Genomic DNA, 21,565 nt, shown 5'->3' with positions numbered 1-21,565 from the left:
CACCCAATCAAGGCACTGACGACTATGTCTAGTACGAGATTAGTTGTCCAAGCCTTGAAACTTGTGCACACACGTAAAACGGAGTTTTTTCTTTGTTGGGTCTGTGTCAGTATATATACGATCTTGATGAGACGCGACTGATCCAGCCCACCCAAGCGAGGAAGCAAGGAAAGGAAATTGAAAATATGCAGGGCACTTACAGATTTTTCTTTTCATTGGTTTTGGTGGGTTTGATCAGTACTAGAGGGGCCACGGCGGCGCAGCATGTTGTCGGCGGGAGCCAAGGCTGGGATGAATCCACAGACTTCGCCTCCTGGGCTTCCGGCCAGACATTCAGAGTCGGCGATCAACTTGGTAAGTGTTTTCATCCTTTGTGATTCTCGGGATATCGATCTCTATGTTTTATTTGGAACTCTCCTCTCCTCCTTCCGGATGCCAGTTTTCAAGTACACGCCGGGGCTGCACAGTGTGGTGGAACTGGGGAGCGAAAGCGCGTACAAGAACTGCGATGTTAGCAGCGCGCTAAATTCCTTGAACGGCGGCAACGATGCGGTGAAGCTAAACAAGGCCGGCGACCGGTACTTCGCTTGCGGAACCGCCGGCCATTGTGGCAGCGGCATGAAGTTGAAGATCACCACAGTAGCCGCCAACGCGCCCTCTACTCCGGCATCGTCGTCGTCGCCGTCGTCTTCTGGATCCTCCTCGACGTCGCCAACTTCGGCTGGTCAGGAATCTCGCTCTCTCGGGTCTCTGCTGGTTTTGATGGCCGCTTCGCTCGTCATCTCGCTGGTTCTAGTTTTTTGAACTATATTGCCATGGCCGTGGGATTGTACTAGTTTCTACATGCATTTCATTATTTTGTTTCGTTATTTAAGGGCTTGATTGCAGACAGGCTTGGAGGGTGGGGATGCATATATATATATATATATATATAGTGGCACGAGAGACATAATTAATATGATAATAAAGATAGTTCTTTTGCTTTTCATCCGAAGAAGAATCACCATGCATATTAATTAATATAATATAAAATATAATAGGACAAACCATATTTGTCCTTCAAAATTTTACATAAGAGCATATCACTTTCCTGACGTTTAAATCTAACTATTTAATTTTTATAATTTACATCTATTAATTATTTAATTATCTAATTAGTTTTGAAAGTGTAATAGACATTTATATATATATTATAACAAAACAGCCGTCAAATTTTTTCCCGCCCATTTCCAATTACTATTTTGATATTTTATTATATTTTTTTAATTTTTTTTGCTTACCTGAAATAGAATTTTTATAGGTTATTAATTAAGTCTTGGAATTATAGTTCTTGGAACATGTAAATGGTTTTTTCATAACTAAATAGTGTTTGGAGAATGTGTAATCATGTTGGTATATGAAGAGTCAAGATAAATATTATTAATTTATCTATATTATTAATTTTTAAATATTAGCATAAAATTTTAATTGAAATAAATTACAAAAAAATAAGACTTTTTTAAATCGGGAGAAATCTTGAGATATTAAGTAATACTGTTAAATATCGACTGTCAAGTAAATTTTTTATTTTATTTTTATTTATATATAGTTTAATTAATTTAAATTTACTTTTTATAATTTTAAGTGTTATAATTTTATATATAAATTAAATGTTATAATTATATTTTTTAACTTTATTTTTTTTTTGTTACTTTTTAAAAAATGTGACATGTCTTAAATGTGATAATTGATTGCTAGGATAAATATGTAAAGTCATGTATGGATAATCAATTTCAAAATTTTGATTATTATTATTTATATAATTAATTAATTATTTAAATTGTCTTTATTTTATATATAGTTTAATTATTTTAAATTTATTTTTTTATAATTTTAAATGTTATAATTTTATATATAACTTAAATGTTATAATTTTATTTTTTAACTTTATTTTTGTTTGTTGCTTTCTTAAAAATGTGACATGTCTTAAATGTGATAATTGATTGCGAGGAGAAATATGTAAAGTCATGTATGTATAATTAATTTTGAAAAATTGATTATTATCATTTATATAATTAATTATTTATTTAAATTATCTTTATTTTATATAGTTTAATTAATTTAAATTTAATTAAATTATAATTTTAAATGTTATAATTTTATATATAACTTAAATATTATAATTTTATTTTTTAACTTTATTTTTTTTGTTGCTTTCTTAAAAATTTGATCTGTTTTAAATATGATAATTGATTGTCAGAAGAAATATGTAAAGTCATGTATGGATAATCAATTTTGAAAATTTGATTATTATCATTTATATAATTAATTGATTATTTAAATTATTCTTATTTTATATATAGTTTAATTAATTTAAATTTATTTTTTAAATTTTTAAATATTATAATTATATATATAATTTAAATATTATAATTTTATTTTTTTAACTTTTTTTTTGTTACTTTCTTAAAAATTTGACTTGTCTTAAATGTGGTAATTGATTGCGAGGAGAAATATGTAAAGTCATGGATAATCAATTTTGAAAATTTGATTATTATTATTTATATAATTAATTGATTATTTAAATTATCTTTATTTTATATATAGTTTAATTAATTTAAATTATTTTTCTTATAATTTTAAATATAACTTAAATGTTATAATTTTTTTTTTACTTCCTTAAAAATTTGACATGTCTTAAATGTGATAATTAATTGTTAGGAGAAATATGTAAAGTCATGTATGGATAATCAATTTTGAAAATTTGATTATTATTATTTTATATAATTAATTGATTATTTAAATTATCTTTATTTTACATACAATTTAATTAATTTAAATTTATTTTTTATAATTTTAAATGTCATAATTTTATTTTTCAACTTAATTGATTATTGTCATTTATTTAATTCTCCTTTTTCCCATTAGTCTACACTGAAGATGTGTTATATGTTGGATTTGGAGAAATTAAATACAAATTAAATTTGTGTTTTGAAAATTATGTTAAGTGAGTAAGATTCAAATTGTGTGGCAAATAGGAGAATTTGAATGAAGAGAAATTAATAAAAGAAAGTAAATATCTTTCTCTTCTTCCTCTCCATTCCTATTCAACTCTTCCATTTCTTCTCTTCTCCTTTCTCGATTATTCTTCTCAAATTTTCTCTTATTCTTTACTTTTATTTAGTAAATTTTAACCATATTTTTTTATCCAATTTGGTCTTCTGGTGTAACATAGCACCACTATTCTGTCAAGTGAGTGATGTGAATGCAACTAAGAAAAATTAGGCCTTGAGGGTTCGTGTGGTATGCACATATGAGACAAATACACATAAAAATCCCCCTCCCCAAAAAAGTCTACCCTTGAATGCATATTTCAAAATAAAGAGGTTGGTTATCGTTTATTTTTTTTTCTGTTATTGTGTAATTTTTTTATTTTTTACGCATTGCTTATTGTATTACATGTTAATTTAGGTTTATTTTTACATAGTTTCGGGATAGAGTTATGTGCTTTTAATTATTTGTCTACCCTTGAATGCATATAAGAAAATCTTTCAAAATTTATAATTTTTTTGTTGTATTTTCATGATTGTAACACAGTTATTTTATTTATTTTTTACTTCTTTATTATGATTTTCATTTATTGTAACTATTAAATTATATAATTTTTACTTTAACAATATTTTTTTTTTTACAATATCTATTCATCCATGCATCGCATGGGTGATCCACTAGTGCTATTAAAAACTTAAACAATGACCTAATATCTAATCAAAAAAATCAAAAAATATATATATACAAACTAGCACGCACATACATATACACACTTATATACACAAATTATGAATGGTTGGTCGGAATAAAGAGGAAGGGTCAATCGGTCATTAGTTGGAACAAAGAAGATTCAGAATGATGGGTCGGTCACGAGTTGCCAATCGAAACAAAGAGAAAAGAAAAGAATCGGTTGGTCGCGGATCGACAATCAAAGAAGGGGAAGGATGGGTCAGTTGTGATTCACTGATCATCGGTTTATGCAAAGAGAAATGGTTGAGATCAATTGAAATTGCGAGAGTTGATGGGAGACTCGATTCTTTCATTTGAGTCAACAAGAGATAAAAGCAAAAACGATGACCAAAGGGAAAGACATAAGAAATATTACTTAGTATAATTAATGCATTATTTTAAATCATATTAGATAGTCAATAACCATAAATTATAAAAATTAAATGTTCAAACACTAATATTTAAAGTTTAAGGGTGATAGGATTTCACGTGAAGCTCAAGGAAAAAAAATATGGGTTTTACCAAATATAATATATTAATATAATAATACACAAATATTATTATAACTAAATATATTCTCAAAAAATGTAATCTTTTTTGCATGTTAATAACTCCAAACCATAATTGTTATGTTATTTGTGTTATATTGTGAAAATAACATTAATTCAAATAGTATTCGGTAATTAAGTATATAATGTTGTACTTATATTAATTAATGCTTAAAATACATAACAAGCATTTAATTAATATTTTTTATTGTGTTGTAAATATACAAAATGGTAAAATTAAAATATAATCTTTAAAAGTGACGTGTCCTATCAAGAGTTGCTAACAAGCACAGAGAGACTTACTTTTTCTTAAAGGCAGCTTTTAACTATTTTTTTTTTAAAAAAAAGCAATTGTGCTATAAGAAAATAATGACGGTCAAACATTAAAAGGTAGAAAAAAATTTATTTTTATGAAAAATAATGACAACCAAATATCAAAAATTAAAAATATATATTTAACAGTTATAGTTTAGTCTTTTAATTTGTTTTAGATAATCTTTGTATGAAGGTAAGTTTGGTTGTAGTGAATAATTGGTTTAAAACATGAGATTGTATTAATTACAGAAGGACTATGTAACCTACTACTAAGTAATATTTATTAACCAATATATAAGGTGAAAAATGTTAGATATAGAAAGCATTTTAAATGTTTATTTTTTTCGATATATTTGTTAAATTTATCTGATCTTTTTCGAAAAAACTCTCATGTAACTTCTCATTTGATTTTTTATAAATAAATTTATCTAACCCCCTCCAGATAAATTTATCTAAAATTTTACATATAAGTCTAAGTTACCCATATACCCTTTGTAAGATAATTAATGTCATTTAATATATTTTTAAAATTTAAATTTCTCTCTCTATATTTTATTATCTAATACAAATTCTGATTTTGAAAATTATTTTATTTAATTTTATATTTTATTATCTATTATGAAAATATGATTTGGTAATTTTTAATTATCTAAGTGGAATTATTTATATTTTCTGAGTTTTTTTTTAGAATTTTGATAAGCTCAAGGATAAGTAAATATGATTTTGATAATAAAAAAAATATTTTTATGATATAAATGTATTTTTAATTCATGCAAAATGTAAATTTATTTTGAATTAAAAGTGAGTACAAAGAGTGAATTTATTTTGAATTAAAGATGGATTGTCTGTAGACATATTTCTTTATTTTGATTATTTATGTCTCAAAAGTTTATGTTTAAATTTTTTATATCTTGATAAATGTATTTCTTACTCATGCATAAAGTAAATTTATTTTGAATTAAAGGATAATTATTTTAAAATATGTTTTCTCTTACTCATGCAAAAAGTAAATTTATTTTGAATTAAAGGAGAATTGTTTTTAGACATGTTTTTTTGTTTTTAATCATTTATGTTTTAAAAACTTATATTTGAATTTTCAAATCTTGAATTAAAGGAGAATTATTTTTAGACATATGTTTCTCTTACTCATGCAAAAGTTAAATTTATTTTGAATTAAAAGAGAATTATTTGTAGACATATTTTCTTGTTTTAATCATTTATGTTTCAAAAGTTTATATTTAAATTTTCAAATATTGATTTCTCATGCAAAAAGTAAATTTATTTTGAATTAAAGGTGAAACATGTTTTCTTATTGTTTGAGAAAACCTAAATATTTTTTGAATTTCGAACTTCATATTAACTTTTTCTTTAATGACTAGTGTGTTTGGAAGATATATATATATAGGGTAAGTATGGAAACTCAAAGTGTAGAACAAACTTAATAGAATATTTAAACAAGAGTGAGAAGGTTCAAAGTGCTGGAAGTGTGTTGGCTGGTGGAATTTTCAACTGTTGGTAACTTGTTTGTAATTATCTCTAGTTGTAAGTTTGTTATTTTTACTCATTTGTTATGTGAGGGGATTGTATTTGTTAGTAGTGTGCTAGTAGTTCTTGCTTAGGCAAGGGATTATATATTGATTCTAGCTCCAATTAAAAGTTATTGTTAGTTCTATCTCCAATTAAAATGTAGTATTGTTTCTCCCTAGTAGAACTTCAAGCTGAATCTTGAAAGAGAGGATTAGGTTTTTTAGACCCGAACCTCTATAAATTTCTCTTGTTCCTCGTGGTTGTGTGATTTTATTATTATTAATTATACTGCAATCATCACATATTAAAATTACAAATTTAAGAGTTTTTAAAATAGCTAAATATTATTAAATTTCTTTAAAAACACAATTCACCCCGTCTCGGGTATTTTTCTGGATAACAAATTTATTTTCGAACATGGATTCGGAAAATAAAACACTATTTTTAATTTTTATTTTTCGACAATTCACATTAATTATAAAACACTACTTTAATTATAAATTTGTTATTGATGTTAAAATACAGTTTTGAATGAATTTGATAATAGGAATATTTAGGTAAAAAAGACCCTTATCTCGTACTTATCACATATATTTAACAAACATATAGAAAGAAAAGTATAATTCTCAATAGAATCTAAGAAATTTAACGAATAATTTAATAGAAATCATGAAATACTTTTCAATTTTATTTTGATAATTCTATATCTTTGTCCGGGAAACATTCTAATCTTATATTGATATTCTCTTATTTTGCTCATTTTAACAAACGCTACTTAAATCATTATACTTAATTTTGGTACTTAGGTAGTGCTCATGTATTAATGTATTGTATTATGTGTAATATTAATATAAATATATAATACATTAATGCAGAATATCACTTTAAGTGGTAAAATTGTGTCTAAATACATTTTCGCAAAAAAAAAAAAAGAATACATAAAGGTTATGTTTGAAATATTTTTCACTTTCATCAAAATTTGAAAAATAAAAGATGTGTTTGAATAGGTTGAATTTTGTTAATCATTAAAATTTGATATTTTGAATTTTAAATTTTAAATAGTTACGATTAAACCTCATTTAATGAATTTTTAATTAAAATTTTTCATGTTCTTTGCACGTGCATAACATAAATCAATTCTTTAATATGAAAAATATATACTTATAAGTTATAATAGAAATGAAAAATACGAGAAATATGGTCAATAAAATGTTGATATATACTAAAAATATATGTTGATTATAGAATGGGTACTTCGATGTTTAAATATTTTCATTTTTTATTTATAGTGATTTATAGAACTTCTTTTTTATAAATATAAAAATATTATTTTAATAGTAAAAGTACCAATCATAAAAGACATGATTTTAGTTTCAGAAATATTTCTTGTATACTCTATTTTTATATTTCGACTGACATTCGTGTATTGATATATTATATTAATATAAAATATCATAAAAGTCTCAAAATTGAGTATTTATTGAAATAGGATTAGCATTGGTGTATCTCTAAATGTGACTGGTTTCAATCAATAAAATCAAATTTAAAAACAAATCCATTGTATTAAAGGCGGTAACCTCAAAATAAGACCCCCCCAAAAAAAATTATTGAATAAAGTTTGTCTTAATGTGAGTTCTTGTGAGACGAAGTGGAGTTAAATTCTTCAGTTTAGTTTCTAACTCTTTAATTATTATAAAAGTATTAACAGAGCATATAGTAAAACAAGCTAAATCAAATGGCTTTACGCGTGGGTGGTTATGGTTATTGTACGAGTTGAATAAGATGAGATACTTAGTATTATTATTTTAGGATTCGAATATTTTAGAATTAGAATTTGAGAGTTGAATTCATTAATTTATCTCTTGAATCTGAGTTGAACCAAACTGAAAAATATGTATTTTTATTTTCTTTATTAGAGAATGAGATTTATTATCTTTCAATATATCGTTTGTTAATATGAGCAAAATAAATTTACATCAAGATAAAATTGAAAAAGTATATTTTAATATATATGTTTATTACATCAAAATAATATTAAGTTTTTTAAAATGCACTAAAAATTGCACTTTATTCTATATATTTATAAAAATTCATACAATAAACACTAAAATAAGGATTTTTTTTTATCAAAATATCTCTATTTTCAAAATCATTCAAAATTATTTGTTAACATCCATAACAAGTTTATGATTAAAATTAACTACATAACTATTTGCAACTCAATTGAAAATTGAAATTCGAAGAAAGGAATTGAGCGACAGGCAAAAGAGCAATGGCAAGTGGTGACAAGCAGTTGATGGTGGTATTGAGCTAAATTGCTCCAATCAACCTATTGTGTATTTTGATATTTAACAAAACATAATTTTAATAAAATTATTTTTGGTATATTTAAATCTCCTAATGGAATTTTGATATGTCTTATGGTGAATAACTTATTTTAAGTATTATAGTATTTTGTGTATCAAAATAAATCAATAAATGTTGTTTCTCTAAATCCGGAAGATTAGCTCCTTATAAAGGGACATATAAGAAAATATTTTTATTTTGAAAAATTATATCTCGATATTTTGATAGGTAATATTCATTATTGTTAAAATGATTTTTAATAAATTTTTCAAAAAAATATAAGGTATGTATTTTAAGGGTGGTAAAATCACTAAATTTCAAATTTGTTCTAAAATCAAATTTCTATTTTCTTATTATTATGAATTTTTATTTTTTAGATATTTTTATTAAATTTAAATATGGGTATTTTCTTATTTATATTTATATATTAAAATAAATAAAAGATAAAATATAAATTAAATAAAATGTAAATACACAAACCTAATACATGTGGTTTCTTAATATGTTATGGTTTATTATAAATTAAAGAAGGTACAATAAGATACATTCTTATTATAAATATATTGTAATATATACATGTTATGATTTGTATCATCAAGCAAATTTAATTTTTCTGAAAATTTAGACTGAGAGTCGACTTCTAGTAAGGGACAATCGACTATGGGTTATGCAGAGTCGATGTAGTTGAGAGCAGATTTTGGTCAGTCGACTAGGAGTCTACTATAGGCCAATGAGAGTCGACTATTGGCTTCGAGAGTAGATTGTGGGTATTACGAAATCGATTGTAGATTAGAATAATCGACTGGCAGACTCCAACGGTCAAATTTTTCTAACCGTTACTGATTCGTTAGAATCTCAAGTATATATATTAAGAAGAGTTTTTTGGATAAAACTTATACATTATCAAAATCTATCATTCTAAAGCACACCCAAACAACCATTTCAAGCAATCCAATGCTCAAACTTAAAGTTAAATATTTGGAGCCCAAGACAAATGAGATATTCTCTTAAAGTGTGGTAAAAATTATATCATTATATTTGTTCATTTGCCTTGTATATTTTCATTTTATTTATATCCATGTTTGTCCAAGATTTTTGGGCTTAGGATTGCTTTGTAACTGTTTTAATTGTGGATTGTGAGTGGCCTTCTAGAGCCCAAGTTGTAACACCCCACTTTCTTGAGCGTGTTATAATTTATGACAATTATGAGATAATAATTTTTTTTTTCTATTTAAATGTACAACTAAACCAAATAACTACTCATATCCATACCAAAATTTTCATACGTTTATCTTGAAAAATAACTATCATAATCTTAAATGCGAAAACTAAGAATCGAATCTTAATAAATTCACCATAGTTCAAATAATATATCATTGTCTTTCAAAATGTTCAGAATGTTAAGTAGTAGAAAACTTAAATATATCAATTTCAATATCTTAATCATAAATCATCGTGCACTTACCAAGTGTCGTCACATGCATCTTTCATATCGATTTCTGGTACAACATCTGGAACGTTTAAATATTTCAGGGCCAAAGTCCAAGTTAGATGATGAATCATCTAAGTAAGGAAATAATAAACAAATTTCATGCATGGATGCAAAATATCATTTTCCATTTCATTTTGGTTTGAATTGACTGTATCTTAATACTACTCTTAATTTTTATAGCCTCCTTTCTAGGCCGAGATGTATGGGTGCACCATTGGAAGAGCAGCGGTCTCGACTCGTACTCTCAAACCCTTATGCGAATGCATGATCAGTTATATCATCGTGTATATATATGTATATTTTATCATCAATACGTGTAATGCAATCTATATGACATACTCACATTAAGGCATGACAACATGATAAAATCATCTATATAAAATTAAATTTTTTGGTCGAACCACTTACGGTCACAATCATTGAAACTAAATATAGGCTTCTGGGTAGAATCACTCACATTCAGACAAAACTCACATTTTCTCGAAAAACGCGTACCATCTCGAATTATGTGTCAAGCCTCGAAAATTGCACCAACACCCAATCTTAATCCCTAAGGTACCCTAAACACCATATTCAATCAATAAATACTAACACCAATTTTTCTCATATTTTATTTACATTTTTCTTTATTTTTGCCCTATTTTCACCAAGAAAAATCTAAAATAAATACCTACTTCAACATTTTCCCAAATATTTTTTCATAACAAATCCTAAAATATTTTTCTTGAAATTCAAAAAAAAAATAGATAAAAACTTGCCGGCAAGCGCTCTCATGCGCCTAACACGTGGATTGCAAGTGGGAGACGGTGCATGAGCCTCACGCTTCGGTCTTCTTATCCGACGACGACATTGAAGTTGTTGGATTTTTGCTCCTCGATGATCCTCTTCCTTAGTCGATTCGAATGGAGTGATTGGATGATCGAAAAGAGCATTGGAGATGCTTCAACCGACCGATCGAAGTCTCGGCCAAAACTCATGCGTCATTCTCCGATGACTCATCAAAACCTCGTTAAAACTACATGAAATCTCCCAATTTTTTCCAAAAATGATCCTCACCAACACGAGATCAAAAGCCCTCTATCATTCGTTCTCGATTTTCCCTCTAACCTCTTCGATTTTAAGTTTTAAATATGAAAAAATTTGGCCACTTTGCTCATCCTTTTATACTCAATACCAAGCCCCTAAATGACAGATCTTGCTTCATTCAAGGCCACTAATGTCTTCTCATGCCCTAGATTCGTCCAACCCACTGAAAAATGGCCCCAAATCCTCCATTACAGTGGCCAACTTTTGGCCACTTTTGGTAGATTTTTCATCATTTTCAATCCCTTTTGTTGGCCATGGATCGCTCTAGGTCAAGCCCAAAGGTCCCTTAGCCCTTTTTGTAACACCCCAAATTTATTGAGCGTGTTATAACTTAGGATTTCGGGAATATAAAATGTTTTCATATCACAATAGCTGACATACATCACACAATATCCCCAAAACCCTAATTTTTATCTTCTCAGCTTAACAAACCCAATAATTGAATAGCTAAGACAGGCGTTAAAATTTCAAATGCGGAAGCTAGATCAAACCTGATATGGTTCACAACCATAATGCTTTATTTATCATAAAATTGTTCAAGACGTCTACAAAATATATTACATGGACATCATCTCAAGCAAATGATAACTGAACATCTTAAATATATTCAAAATTACATAGGTTCGCATATAAACAAAAATATGCTAAATATGCTACAGGCAGTAAATTAAGCTTATTCTTCAGCTACCTCATTTCCCTTAGAGCTGCTCGTCAAACCTGGAACGTTTGAATATTCTAGAGATATAGTCCAATTAGAAGATGAATCTTATAGTGAGAAACTCCAAAAACAGTTTATATCAATGCATGAACAAGTAGAAAACGTATGAGGAAAATAACGAGAACTACTCTGAAGTGCCTCGTGAACACGTCAGCTTCCTCCAATGGGAGCTTTCTCAATAGCGCACGCATAGCACCTCCCGGGAGGTCCCTAATCATGTCACTTCGGCCCGACCTCATAGAACTTATGCAAGCACCACATTCGTTGTTCCTTAGACTCACAGTTTTCCCCACGAGAGCTTTTTCGATAGCGCACGCATAACGCCTTTTGAGGGATATCCGACTTTTGCCCTCGGCCAACAACAAATAAATATAACAGTATGGCCACACAAATTTTATAAATGCAACAGTTAAAAAGTCAATAGTATGTAATTTTCAAAAAAATACATTTCATATATGCAACATGATTTCACGTAAAAGAATAACAAGAGTTTACATATAAGAACTTCACGAAACACGTCTCATACAATAGAAGTCTCTCATAAGAGAATAAAAAATAGGATTTATGAGTATAAGAGTCTCACCTTGTTGGTTTATCTTTTGGACAATACGGTTTCACTGCAAATGGCCTAGGTTTCTGCAGAAAATACACGTTTTGATAAACCTAACCTCAACTATTTTTACATAGGCTTGAGGGGCATTAAAGTGGGGGCATAAATGGAAAATTTCATGGAAAAATGACCTCTCACGCGCCCTCACGCGCCCCGGAAAGGTGGCTCACGCGCCTTCACGCGCAGCCATTTCTGATGCGTGTATCTCACGCGCTGCACAACAGAATTCGGATAGCTTTGTATCGTTTTCATATTTTGGCCATATATCCCTCGTTTTAACTCCGATTCGACCTCCGTTTGAACTTACGCGACCCTATTTTTCCCCTCTATAGGATTATAAAAAAATTGGACTTACCTCACTTTTTTTCTGACTGATTTTGGCGAATTTCGACGAAAACTCGCAACTCCGACGAGGCTCGTTATTCCCGGCTTCCCCTTTGATTTCTTCCACATTCTTGCCGAATTTCCTCTTCTCTTTCTAGAGAAAGCTCCTCCTCTTAGAGTGCCTCAACTCTAAAACTTGCTTGGAATGGTTTGAGAATAACCCATGGTACATATTTATAGATTTCTTCAACCAATCACATTATGCCACTTGTCACAATCTAAGCCATGGACTCCAAAGACTTAAAGATGTAATTGAATGGCTTTTGAAATCCGAAATTATAATGAATTTAACTTTTGAAATCCAAAGTTAGAATGAATTTAACTTTTGGAATCCAAACTAATTCCCTAACTTATTCCAAATGACATTTTGGCCCTTATTTCAAGTCTTCAACTTTAATATTTTACCACAAGAACTTATAATTTCATCTTTATTTCACTTGGATAATTTTATAATTATAATTGCACTCTCAAACATCAAATTTATTGAGATACTTAAAATCTCAAAATTAATAACTCAAAATTACTCGATATGTACGATTTCTCAGAAGCCCCTTACAATCGTTCGCCCTTTTTAGGCTACAACTTAGTTTAATCGAAAACCGTCTCTTATTTTATTTCTTTCAGTGTCATAAATCTCGCCTCGAGATGCTCGTCAAGGATATACCTTTGTCCTTAGGTATCTAAGCTCCAGGACACTCCTTGTAGTCAATTCGGTGACTTGCTGCCCTCTTAAACTCATTGTTTGGTCTTTTAAACTCATTTAAAATACGTGGCAACATTACGAAAATCTGAGATATTACATTTCGAAACATATCTTTCAGTAAGTTAGATTTCGAAACATACTCACCTGCATTTTGAAATATACTTAACAGAGAAGTGAGTTTCGAAACATACTCCTTCAGGTTTCGAAACCTAGTATCTTGCTAGTTAAAGTTTTTCAATTTATCAAAAATTTACCCAACTCCTAATTCACCTTCTCTTTTGGGACATATTCGCTATTATATAGAACTAACAATAATAAGTATTTTCTTTGTATAAAAAAAAGTTCAAGAATTTTAAAAATGAAAAAATTCGATTTAATAAATTTTTATCACTCAATTCACTCCCATCTTGAATGGCCATTGTGTATCAAGGGACCAACATGTGGCTAGTGAAGTATGGAGAAGTAGGCTACGATGGAGGCGATGATGGCAAGTGAAACAAGTTGCGCTGGATGCAACAACGATTGCGAAAGATGCTAATGACAACGACAAACATAACATAATATGCAAGCAGTGACAATTAACATTGGTGAGCATAAAAGATGCATGAGGTTTAATTAGTTGACGTAGACGATGCCAATGATAGGAACAAAACACAGAATAAGTAAACAAAAATGAACAAGAAAATAAAAAAAAGCGTGAGGGTTTTATGAGATGAGTAAGCATATAGATATTTTTTTTGTTATTTGTAAAATCTTATATAAATTTATCGAGAGAGAGATATTTGCTTATCTAATTTTTGACTGATAAAACATCACATTACTTTTTTTTTAGAAGATTGTTAGATAAATTTAAAAAATAAAATAAAAATTATTTTTATTTAAAATACTTTTAATATTTTATTTTTTTAACTTACATCTTAATTAACAAACACTTCATTAAAAAAAAAAAATAGAACTTTATTTTTATTTAAAATACTTTTAATATTTTATTTTTTTTAATTTACATCTTAATTAACAAACACTTCATTAAAAAAAAAAAATATAGAACTTGAGAAGAAAAGTGAGAGCATAAAGCGTATTCTGTTTGGAGCCAGCAGGCTGTGGCCGAGCCGGAACGGAATAAAGTAATAGAAATTCCCCAAACGCTCAGGGCGCGTGCTTCTTCCGATTTTGGTCACATAGAGAGGGAGAGTTACAGATTGCGAGCGAGAGACACAGGGACGATGCTGGAGGAGACAACGCCGATTGACATGGTGATGGAGGCCGCTTCGGGGCCTCACTTTTCCGGCCTTCGACTGGACGGCCTACTCTCGTCTCCGTCGTCATCTTCTTCTCCTCGCGCCCCCGCCGTCCATCCTCCTCCCCCTTCCTTATTCTCTTCCTCGGCCGCCCTTGCCGACTCCACCGCCCCCAAACAGCCCTTCGTTATCGGTAATTCTTGTCCACTTGTCTTTATCTTGATTTTCCGGTTTCTAATTAACCGTACGCGTCGTCTGGAAATCAGGAATGTCGGTTCCCCTTTTTCGAATTTTTTCTCCAACCGAAAGAATTCTTAGTATTTTGACTTCATTTCTCAGTTCACGGTGCTTTAGGGCTTCGGTGGTGCTATAGTTACCGCCAATTTTTAGTTTGATGAAGTTGTGTGTGTGAAGAGAGTATGCATGCGCGTGTACAAGTAGTTTCTTCTTCCTGATTCCTCTTTCGGAAAATTGAGTAGGGGTTTCGGGAGGTACGGCGTCTGGTAAGACGACTGTGTGTGACATGATCATTCAACAACTTCACGACCATCGTGTTGTGCTTGTCAATCAGGTATACTCAATCAGTTCATTCTTTGTGCGTATTCTGTTATTTATTTATGTTTTGGACAAGTAGGTTTCACTACTCTTTCATGTCCCGAATTGGATATCTTGAATCTCAAACAGTGTGATGTTTGGAAACACTTTTAGTTTATTTTCAAGATTTCATTCTCTTTTACTTCTCTTTTTTTTTTGGTGTACATGTTAAATCGGGAGCTCTGGAATTCTCAATCTTTGCCAATATACAACTGCACACACTCACAGATTCAACCCACAACAGAAAATTAACAAGAACAGAATGAAATTAGAGTAAGAACATGCAAACCACACGATGAACACAAGGTGTTTTATCCCGGTTCAGATCACAATTCGTGATCCTACTTCCAGCCTCAATCCCAAGAGCAAATCCACTAGAAATCTTTAAAATCAGTACAAGAACTCCCCTTCTTCACGAGTACACCAGATTGCAGGATTACAAAGAACTATCTATCAAGCCTTTCCTCTCACTTTACAGCACTCGCATAGAATATCATGAATGATGATCCGTGACTGCCCCCTATGCCTCTTATTTATAGACAAATAGGGGGGATATTACAAGGTTTAAAACTAGACTACACAAAGTCTAATATACCCCTCATACATACAATATCAGTTAGACTCTATCCAACTTAGTTTATTTCTGCCACTTGGATTATCCTTGATTTTTCCTGATTGCTTCTAGTTCTTCTAGGCTATGCTCGATGCAAAACATAACAGTACATTATATCCTTGACTGAAAATTCAGTTTGTTCATTGGAAGGTTTACTGCGGCCTTCTAGGTTTTAAGGCCACAACAATGATGAGGTAGCATAGATGGGGTAGTGTAATATTTAGACCTGCAAAATCCAAGTGCATAATATTCCATGTATATGTTGCTTAGGGCTCAGCGGCTTTACGATTGGTACTTTTGATCAAAGATTTGAAAAAGTATATATGGTGTGCCTATTTTTAATTTTTTTTCCCAGTTGAGGACTCTATGGATGTAATGAATTTTGAAGCTCTACTTTCCTGGTATGTTTTGGTGTTTCCGCAGGATTCATTTTATCGGGGCTTGACAGCTGAAGAATCAGAAAGAGTGCATGAATATAATTTTGATCATCCCGGTAATAAAATTCTAATATATATTGCCATAGGCCTTTAATTTCTGAAGTGTCAGTGCTTGCATTTTTGTCTATTTTGCTGAATGGATGTGGGAACTACATTTCTTTTATTTTCTATTCTTTTTTTCTTGTTTTAATGCAACTAGATTTCAGTAGTATGCATGGAACCATTTTTTAAAAATCTTTTAAACAAGTTTCCTTGTGTTTAGATGCTTTTGACACAGAGCAGCTACTAGAGTGCGTTGAGAAACTCAAATGTGGCCAATCTGTGCATGTACCTATATATGATTTTAAGAACCATAGAAGGTGCTCGGACAGTTTCCGGCAGGTAATATACTCCAAGCAACATTTTGCTCATCCTTTTATGTATATTGATACCTTTTTTTTTGTAGCACTTTATATCATTTCCAATTGACCAGATTTTATTAACTCCTTTACAGTATCATGTGAATTCATTCCTGAATCCTTAGGCTTTGTCAAGGATGGATTGACTTGCATATCTGTCCCTTATTCATAGTATACAGCTAGAACATATTAAGCCTTATTTGTCTAGACTTCATGTTGTTTGATCAAATGACTTTCACCTAATGCAACCCTCCTCCTTTATTCAAGCTTTCAACAAGCTATAGGTAGGACGCACTGGTGGAGTTTTCCTTTATGTTCATGCTAACCATAATTATAATATTCTAATTTTGGCTATAAATATCCCCACTTATTTCATCCTATAAAAGCTCTGATGTGTATTGCAAGTTGAAGTTTAAATTATGCAATGTCAAGCCCTTTCTAAATTCTGATTTTAGGAGAAGGGCTGATAATCGGGTATAGTTTGAGATTTAATGGCCTTTGATGTGACGTTGGTATGAAACTAAGGTTGATATTCTTTCTTGGCCCATGAGAGGGTTCTTGAGATCTGGGGTTAGGGGTGTGCACGGTTCGGTTCGGTTGGTTTTTGGCATTTTTAATACACCGAACTGCATATGCGGTTTTCCTATAAAATCAAACCGCACGGTTTGATTTGGTAAGCAAAAACCGCATTGAACCGCACCGCAAAAATGCGGTGCGGTTCGATGCGGTTTTCGCGGTTTGCTGAATGCTTGTTTTTGTGGCTTGGTGTTGTTTGGTTTTCATGGTTTGGCGCGGTTCGGCGCGGTTTGGATAATAATTACATCATTTTTTGATAAATCATAAATTCACCCTACTATTGCATATGCCTGGATTTAGTAAATTTACTGTGGCACATAATTTTCTGGAATAAACTGTTTTGAATAATTATCCAACCACCAATTAACCAATTAAATAAAGTCCAATATATCAATATGCCTTAACTATCCAAACACCAATCATAACTAATTATTTAAAGTAATGGAATTCAAAGTAAAATAAATTACAATCCAAATGAAATACAAATTTAAAAGTTTAAAATTTACAACACAACCACTTGTCCGTAACATAAAAATAGCATTAAAAGTCCACCACATAATTTATAGCATGCTCGCTTCAACTTCATCACTAATCAAGGTTTACAATATCTGTTGTCATAATGGGCTTATCTGCAATATTAAGGGAAACAATAAAGTTAGAAAATTAAAATGTTAAACTTAATACAAATAAATTAATAAATGTGTTTGACAAGTAAATAAAAAATTACCTGATTCAACTGATTCATAAGTATCATGCTCTTCTAATACTGATGTCATATCCAATGGTAAAGACGTGGCTCTCAACCAATTTTGACAACAAATCAACGCTTCTACCATAGATGGACTCAATGAACTTCGAAAGCAATCAAGCACCCTACCTCCAGTGCTAAAAGCTGACTCAGAAGCTACTGTTGACACTTGGATGGCAAGAACATCTCGAGCAATCTCTGATAGGATATGGTACTTTGATGAAGTTACCTTCCACCATGCCAATATATCAAAAGTCTTATTTCTTATATCCTCGTTAGGCTCAGCTAGGTACCTTTCAAGCTTATTTTTCATTTCAAAAGCATTATCTACAAAACATTCTTTCTCAAAATCAGATTCAAACATGTTATCATCATTATCAGAATCCACAACTGGAAACTTTTGGTCAGAAGTTGTCCCACCTTGTTTATCTTCTGGTGATTGTCTAGTTGAGTCATTTGCTGCATAAAAATTCACCAACTTTCCTAGAGTGGTCTTGATAGAATCCATTATGGTTTTAACTTCATCTTCAGAATAGAGTTTGCGCAAACAAAATGCCACATATTTCATCTTATACCTAGGATCAAGCACAACCGCCACATAAAGAAGCATATTCTGTTTTTCAATGTTGCTCCAATACTTGTCAAATTTTATCTTCATGCTAGAAGCCGTATCTTTCAAAATTGGTTCATAAGATGAACTCCATTTTATTAGTCTCCCAAGCATATTACAAATTTCATGAAAATAATTATTTGCAGTAACATTCAAAGAAGCACTAAACTTGAGGGTAGCATCATAAAAAGTCTTCAAAAACTTAGGGCATGCAGTACCACAAAACAATTTAAAACTTTCTTGCTCCACAAACCTAAATGGCAATTCATCAATGACAATCATTTTAGCACATGCAATCTTGCAAGCTGCCTGACTAAATCCCACAACTAGAAGATTACTACATGCAACACTTTCATCCTCATTGTCACTATTTTTTTGAAAATGTAAAATCTTCTGCTTCTTATCTTCTAATCTATAAGGATTCTTCTTACATTGATTGTTTGCATGGTTCCAAAGAATACTTGTCCCATTTTTCCTACTATCACTTGCATAATCTTTACCACAATAGTTGCACACAGCTCTAGGGTCAGAAGGGTCATCCTCATTTTTTGTAAAATGATCCCATACTTCAGATAGTTGCCTAGGTTTTTTTTTCACAACTTTAGACTTAGACTTCGGAGGCAATGGATGTTTAGAACCACTACTTGAATCATGGGTATTGGCCATTTCATTGAGGTTCCTCACACAAGAAGGATTAGTGCTACTATCTTCTTCCATCTAACAATTAAAACATTGAAACATATTCACATACCACACAAACACAACAACACTAATACAAAAAAAAAAAAAAAAAAACATTAAAATATTGACAAGATACAAAAAAAAAAAAAAAAAAAAACAAAATGATATCAATATACTCCTTGTTATAGGAAACTCAGCACACTTAGATAGGAGGCAACAACTATTAAAAATATTAATAATAATAGCAGCAACAAGAAATTAAAAAAGAAAAAAAAAGTGAAGTAGAAAACCAAAAGAGGCAAACGAAGCTTATTTTGCAAGCTGGTACATTGCTTTGTTCTAAGAAAATAACAATAAAAAAGAAAAAGAATCTCGATGAAGCAAAGAACAAAACAAGAAATGCAAGATGTGGAAGTATATTGCTTCCTCAAAGATGCAATGCAACCATAAAAATTAAAACTGAACTCGTTTGAGAAAATAAAATCAAAAGAAAAAGTACTCTAAATATTAAGATACTCACCCAAGCAAAAGCCTTCTCACAGTAACCTTGGTTAGTAGACTCACAAGTGAAGCTCGATGAAGCAACCTGCATAACAAACAAACAAATAAATAATAATACATATTAATGGCTTGGTTAGTAGACTCACAAGTGAAGTGATGAAGCAACCTGCATAACAAACATATAAATAAATAATAGTACAAATTAATGGCTTGGTTAGTAGACTCACAAGTGAAGCGATGAAGGAACCTGCATAACAAACAAATAATAATATATATTAAAGACTGTACATAGCCAAGCCTAAGTAGAACTGAAATGAACAAATAATAATATATATTAATCGTGAAATCCAAACCGAGGGCAAGGCATCTGAGATAGAAAATCAGATCACACTTCACAAGGGGAGAGAGAGACGGAGGGCGAGCAGAGAGGAGCAGGAGCAAGCTGTACCTTAGTTTCAAAAGCGTCGACTGCGCTGCTGGTAGAGAGAACAGAGAAGAAGAATGGTTGAAATAGATGGGAGGTAGGGTTACATGTCTTTTATATTTTAAATTTTATCTATTTTATTTAATATTTCTCGGGCGGTTCGGTTTAAAACCGAACCGCGAAAAGTTCAAACCACAAACCGCGCGGTTTGCAGTTTTCTTAAACCGTGCTGAACCGCTGACCCAAAAAAATTGCGCGGTTCGGTCCGGTTCGGCCAGTTTTCGCGGTTAGCCAGTTTTTTTGAACACCCCTATCTGGGGTTCTCTCTGAATGTCAAACTTCCTTGCTGAATGATCAAACTGCTCTTTTGATTTTCATCCGTTTTGATTTTCTGCTTAAACTATACTTAACCACACAGGCCCCGGGTTAGTAACTTGAGTCAGCTCCACACGAACTTGTTAGTCACTTTATCATCTTCCACCCTCAATTTTTTTGCATAGTCAGATGGAAAGGCTGATGGCCTAACTTTTTGTCTGCTTTTTTTTTTTTTGAAAGATGAAAAGACGCCTCGCCTAAGAACAGATGACACATCTCAATTAAGATTACTTCTATGACAGCTAGTGTGCTCGTTGTGTTGGCTGCTGTCTTTGTTCAATCCTAGCAACAAACCATTAACCATATCATTTTTATGGACGACCTAGTATGCCAGAATTGGAAACTTTTTAGTTTGGGGGACAAGGGGCTGCTATTACTTGAGAAACTACTTTTTAAATCCAAGCTGACACAATTTGCTGTTATAATATTATCTCCATCATTGTTGTTGCAGGAATCTTTTCTTTAGTTTGTGAGTTTTCTTTGCACATTTTCAAATTACAAGCTTAACATTATTTCGCAGGTAAATGCATCTGATGTAATTATTTTGGAGGGAATTTTAGTTTTCCATGACCCACGAGTCCGCAACTTGATGAATATGAAGATTTTTGTTGACACAGGTCTCACTCATTCAACTCCATTTGACCTCGTGTCTTATTCGAATGATAAATTTCCATTTGAGTTGAATTTATGGTTTCTTACAGTACACTGTGGTCTTGTTTCAATTTATACATAATTCTTAAGATTGTCTAGGCGGGTGATACTGCATATAGAAAAAAGCACATATTCAATGCATAAGTATGCTGTGCAAGATGAGTTTTTGCCATCATTCTTCACCTCTTTAGGATGGTAGGTTTCTCTGTAGCCTTCTTTGGATTGCTCTGT

General features: G+C 30.9%; 2 protein-coding genes across 4 annotated transcripts in view; both read left to right on the top strand.

Moving 5' to 3' along the window:
• The first annotated feature begins 65 nt into the window (after window positions 1–65).
• LOC127803034 (basic blue protein) lies at window positions 66–988 on the top strand. The gene is made up of 2 exons (XM_052339033.1): window positions 66–354; window positions 440–988. The coding sequence occupies exons 1-2, from the start codon at window positions 186–188 to the stop codon at window positions 802–804; spliced, it is 534 nt and encodes a 177-aa protein (XP_052194993.1). The 5' UTR covers window positions 66–185; the 3' UTR covers window positions 805–988.
• A 13,595-nt stretch (window positions 989–14,583) lies between these two features.
• The window catches only part of LOC127803244 (uridine/cytidine kinase UKL1, chloroplastic), a 51,958-nt gene continuing 44,976 nt past the window's right edge, over window positions 14,584–21,565 (top strand). The window contains exons 1-5 of one of the 3 annotated variants that reach the window (XM_052339340.1): window positions 14,584–14,919; window positions 15,206–15,297; window positions 16,357–16,426; window positions 16,633–16,751; window positions 21,204–21,300. In XM_052339340.1, the coding sequence (XP_052195300.1) occupies window positions 14,712–14,919; window positions 15,206–15,297; window positions 16,357–16,426; window positions 16,633–16,751; window positions 21,204–21,300 (586 nt within the window). In that variant the 5' untranslated portion in view covers window positions 14,584–14,711. The remainder of the gene's footprint in view (window positions 14,920–15,205; window positions 15,298–16,356; window positions 16,427–16,632; window positions 16,752–21,203; window positions 21,301–21,565) is intronic. The other 2 variants (XM_052339339.1, XM_052339338.1) reach the window with 2 other exon arrangements.

Source organism: Diospyros lotus, chromosome 6 (genome assembly GCF_014633365.1).
Source record: "Diospyros lotus cultivar Yz01 chromosome 6, ASM1463336v1, whole genome shotgun sequence".
NCBI lineage: Eukaryota > Viridiplantae > Streptophyta > Magnoliopsida > Ericales > Ebenaceae > Diospyros > Diospyros lotus.
The sequence above is the reverse complement of the archived record's forward strand: the minus strand, read 5'-3'. Positions and strand labels throughout refer to the sequence as shown.